We start from the raw sequence: 4,949 nt of genomic DNA, 5'->3' as shown, positions 1-4,949 counted from the left end.
CCGTTCTCCGGGCTGCAGGGCCCGGCACGCACCGGATTCCCTCTTGGTGAGCCTGGCCGGGAGCCTGGGGACAGCTGGGACTCTCCGCTTGGCGTTCTGCTCGTTCCAGTACTCCCGCCAGTGTCGCAGCTGCGAGTGGATGAAGCGCCACATGAGCCAGGCCTGGGCGGCACACAGCAGCAGCAGCACGAGCAGCCTGAGGGGGCAGAGCGGGCGCAGCTCAGGCAGGGCAGGGACCTGCGGCCCGCAGCCGCCCTGCCGGAAGAGCGGAGCCTCGGCAGTCGGCCTGGGCCCCGGCCGGCACCGCGGCAGTGCGAAGGGACTCTCCGGGCAGAGCGAGGAAGCAGTGACGGGGGCCTCTAGCCCCATGACTCCCACCACCGGGGGTCCCCAGCCTCGCCGCTTTAGTATCCACAGCGCCATGCGCAAGACTGATGCAAATGCCACAAATACCGGTGGGCGTCAAGTGCACTGAACTACGACGTGGCGCAAGTAATTCTGCAAAAGTCGCTTCTTCCGTCTGGCATGTCACGCGAAGCTAGAGCAAGTGTGGATGAGCCCACCCCTCCGGGGGCCATGGGCTCGTGGCTGCCATCCCTGCTGGCAGGAAAGGCCACTGGCCAAGCCACGGACACCGTGGGGTTCTTTTCCTCACCATTTTGGGTTCCTTGGATGCTGGCTACACGTATTAACAGGTTTCACTTGGGCAATAAACAGCCTACGCATGGCTGTAATGACTGGCTGACAGACTGGGTGCGAAAACTCTCTTAACCCACTAGGTAAAGGAAAGGGAATCTGCATCTGACTAAGACCCTGACTGCACCTGAGCAGACCACAGCCAGGGCGGGGCCAGAGTTCTGAAGAAGGCAAAAGGCTTCCTCCTCCCTCAGGCCCGAGTCTGGAGACTGCCAGCTAAATGTCAGCGTGTGGAAGACTCGGCTCCCAGCCCCCGACCGCCTGTGGAAGCCGAGTCAAGGTCAGGAGGCTCCCGGCAGGGCTCGGGGACGCCCGGCGCAACTCACCTGCAGAGCAAGGTGTTGAAGTTCCCTTTCTCGGGGTCGAAGGCCTGGTTTTCCACGCGGGCCAGTCCAAAGCCGATGGCCAGCACAGCCAGGGTGAGGGTGCAGAGGCGCGTGACCCCAAACACGGCAGCCCAGGCGTTAAACCTGCTCACAGAGGCAGGGAGGTGATGTCTGCCTCTGGGACCCTTGAAGCAACCCTCACCCACGTACGCAGAGGCCACCCTGAGAGGGAAAAGGCCTCAAGGGGGGGCCTGAGCAGCGTTCCAAATACCCAGAGGAAGATGCTCCGGGCAAAGAGCAACCTGGGCTGAAGCTCACACCGGGCAGCAGCCCTGCAGCCTCACTTACAGCTTCTCGTTGTTCTCGTCCGCGAAGTAGAAGAGGCGCGCCGTGTAGAAGAGGAACTCGGTGGAGTACTGCAGCAGCAGCAAGACGAGGCCCAGGCGGCTGAGGCTGCAGCGGGAAAGACAGGGTGGAAGCCGTCACCCCTTCCAGGCGCGCTGCCCCCGGGGCCTGGACTCGCTTCCTCACTGGCCCTGCCCCGTCCTCTAGGTTCAGTTTAGCCGTTGCGCCTTTAGGAATTCTCCCTGAGGAAGACTGCCCCCGGCCTGCGGCTCGTCCTGTCCGGAGCGGTTTCCGTGGACCCACTCTGCACGGACCACGCCAGCCCAAAGCACAGCGAGGTGGGCCACGCCGCCTGTGCCCCCCAAGGCTCCCCAGGGACTGGCGTGACTTTAGGCTCCAGATGGGGGCTACGGCAGGCGCTGGTAACCCGCGTCCGTCATTGTCACAGACGCCTGCTGTGAGGGGCCTGGAGACGGGGCCAGGGAGCGCCGGCCCTTAGCAAAAGTTACACAGCAAGCGCCCAAGTCCCAGTCCACAGGAAGGGCCAACCAGCGGTCTCCTATGCCGCGGGGGTAAAGATCCAGACAAGTGCAATTTGGCCATGGTGCGGCCTACTCATCAGTGCGATTCTTCTCATAACATCAAGGTCTCACATCACAGCAACGCTTCCACGTCTAGAACCACCACACGGGGACTGGTCTCCATTTCATTACAAACAAAGCAAAGACAAGCCCAGGGCTACAGACTCCAGGGGCATCGGCACCCTGTGAAGCAGGGGCTCAGCGTCAGCTGCCTTCAAGCTTCAAAGGTACGGTTCAAGGCCAAGAGCCGTCAGAACCTCCCCGGGCTCCCCATGGCCCGTGACACAGGCCTCATCACAGCGCTGCTCGCGGTGAACTGTCCCGCCCTGGGCTGCCCGTCCCACCAGGTGGGGACAAACCCTGCAAACGAAGGACTGGCTGTCCTCTGCACTCCCGCATCTTAGCATGGCACTCGGCACGCAGACGGCGCCCAGTAAATGCTGCCGACAGCGGGACTGTACGGACAGACGCAGGGCACGGCGGGGCAGGGAGACCTGGCTGCTCGAGGCCTCACTTACTTCAAGAGGTACGCTCCCGCTATGTGGGCCAGGTACAGGCAAATGTACTGGAGCTGGCGGGGAATCTCCTCCTACAAACAAGAGACGCAGACGGTGACTACCTGGGCCCTGTCGAGGAGCAGGGCATGCAGCAGGTGAGGAAGGCCAGGCCCCCACCACCCTAGGCCTAGAGAGCTTTGGCACCCAGCGCCACGTCACTCCAGAGCCCCTCGCATGGGGCTGCTGAGAAGTCCAGGCAGGGACACAGCTTTGGGCCCAGGGGCAAGGGCAATGTCTGAGTTGAGAAAGAAGAGATGGGGACTGGGGAAGAGGGTTTGGGGGAATAATTCAGAAAGAAACTATTAAAAAAAACAGTTTTGGTTTCCCTAAAGCCGCAGCCTAGTGGAAGATGCAGGCTGGGGCTGGCACTGGTTTCTGCTCTCCTGCGGGCCTGCATGGCACTGTTACAGGACTGGCCCAGGGTTTTCCCCAGGCCCAGCACACCCCATTCCCGGCCACCCGCCTGCTTCCGGAGGAAGGGACGGGGTGCCACGGGAGTGGCGGGAGGGCCGTGGAGAAGGGACCTGCAGGAAGGGTGGGCGGAGTACTCACCTTCCGTACCTTCTGGAAGTAAAGCTCAGGAAGTGCATGCAGCCAGTAGGCCAGCTGGCACAGGTAGAAAAACTTCACCTGGAAGCTGGACACAGAAAGTGAATCACATGGGTGGGACCCGGTTAAATGCCCCAGGAGGGTCTACCGAGTGCACAGAGAAAGGATGGCCAAGGCTATGTGGGCACCCAGCACCGTACACAGGGACAGGGAAAGGCCAAGGAAAAACACAGGCGTGATCACGAGCCTGTGGGGTGAGGGGCTCCTCTGCCTAGACAAGGAAAGCTGACCACACAATACTGGGGACGCGCACAGAGCCTCCCACCCCGATACACCGAACCACCGAGGCCCGGGGTAGCACTGGGAGACTGAGCCCCACTCTGTCCTTCGCGGCTATTGCTCAGAAAGGCATTAGGAGAGACAAGGCACAGCCTCCTGAGCCAGTCAGGCCAGGTCCTGGCATAGCCGAGAGGCAGGGGACGCTGGCTCTGGGGAGCAAAGGCTGCTGTGGATGTGAGGGGTCAGCGAGGGGACACAAAGCCAAAGGCCTGGACGGAGGGTTCTGCTTTGCATCTGTCCCACGAGCGTGAGGCTCTGTGCGGGGCACAGTGCGGGTGAACCCCATCGCGAGCTGTCCTGTCACGCACACGGGCAGGTCTGCTGTCCTCACGCCACGCCCGACAGGCCCAGGACACAACCCAGTCCCCGCACCGCTGGCCACACAGACAGAAGCCAAGCACAGCTCACTCCTCCCTGCGGACCGAGGCTCACAAGTACTCACGAGAGGTACACATGCGGGTAGTCTTCCCAGAGGCTTCTTGGGTTGGTTAGGTACCCTTCCTGTGGTGGGAGAAAGAGGGCATTTACAGATGTGGACATGTGACCGGTCCCAGGGTCCTCGATGCACCCAGCCGCCACCTGCTAGAAAGAGGGAGGGACAGAGACGTGCCGAGGAGAGTGCTGTCTGGAGGGGCAGTCAGGATGCAGTAGGGAGCGTCACCCTCTAGGGCCTGAAGCCTGTGTCTCCACTCAGGTCTGACGTCTGCCAGCTGCAAATGCTGAGCAAGCCCACAAGCGACCCTAAGCTCCCACTGGCCTATTTAAAACGAGGATAAAAATACCACCCTCAGTTATTGTTGGAAATGTGACAGTTCTTGTGGCCGTGTCTAGTACTATGCCTGGCATGCAGACGCTCGGGAAATGCTTACAGAATGAACGAGTAGGTGCGCTAGCACTGCTGCCCACCGGAAAGCTGAAAAGCAGGAGAAAAAGACTGGCAGGACCCACAGCCCCTGCATCTGGCCCCAGCCCCCATCGCACCGCACCAGTTTCACCGGGTGTCTCCACTGCTGGGACTTCCTCCACACCAAGGAGTGCTTCTGCATTTGTTTATTCATTTAGTGGCACTGGGGACTGAACCTAGGCCCTTCATACTGAGCTACATCCCCAGCCCTTTCTCATTTTTTATTTTGAGCCAGGGTCTCACTAAGTTTGAATTTTTGATCCTTCTGCTTTATCTTCCCAGAGGGCTGGGATTACTGGCATGTGTTACCACATTCAGAGCCAGGGTTTTTTTTTTTTTTTTGAGGCAGGATCTCAGTATGTAGTTCAGCCTGGCCTTGAACTCACTTATATAGCCCTGGCAGGCCTCGAACTCATGGTAGATACTCCTGCCTCAGCCTCCGGAGCGCTGTGATTACAGGCATGCACCATCACACCCAGCTCACAGCCAGGGCTTTTGTGCCCATGTCAGAACAGAAGGTGGTCATGGGAGGAGAAACCCAAGACCCTGGTATAAAATCAGGACCCTTAAATTTCAGAGAAAGAATAATGTAGAAAGTGTTCATTGATTTAAAAAAAAAAAAAAAAAAAAAAAAGATGCCTGTTCAGCCTAG

The 4,949-nt window shown here is 59.6% G+C and overlaps 1 protein-coding gene across 1 annotated transcript in view; it reads right to left on the bottom strand.

The window, feature by feature from the left end:
- The window catches only part of Tram2 (translocation associated membrane protein 2), a 22,074-nt gene extending 17,575 nt beyond the window's left edge, over positions 1-4,499 (bottom strand). The window contains exons 1-7 of the mRNA XM_005377655.2: positions 4,263-4,499; positions 3,836-3,894; positions 3,058-3,142; positions 2,467-2,537; positions 1,371-1,475; positions 1,023-1,166; positions 33-196 (exon numbers count right to left, since the gene is read on the bottom strand). Coding sequence (XP_005377712.1) covers positions 33-196; positions 1,023-1,166; positions 1,371-1,475; positions 2,467-2,537; positions 3,058-3,142; positions 3,836-3,894; positions 4,263-4,451 — 817 coding nt within the window. The 5' untranslated portion in view covers positions 4,452-4,499. The remainder of the gene's footprint in view (positions 1-32; positions 197-1,022; positions 1,167-1,370; positions 1,476-2,466; positions 2,538-3,057; positions 3,143-3,835; positions 3,895-4,262) is intronic.
- Between the last annotated feature and the right edge of the window lie 450 nt (positions 4,500-4,949).

This window comes from Chinchilla lanigera, unplaced genomic scaffold, assembly GCF_000276665.1.
Source record: "Chinchilla lanigera isolate Chin_1 unplaced genomic scaffold, ChiLan1.0 scaffold00010, whole genome shotgun sequence".
Taxonomy (NCBI): domain Eukaryota; kingdom Metazoa; phylum Chordata; class Mammalia; order Rodentia; family Chinchillidae; genus Chinchilla; species Chinchilla lanigera.
This window is presented reverse-complemented; position numbering and strand designations above follow the sequence as displayed.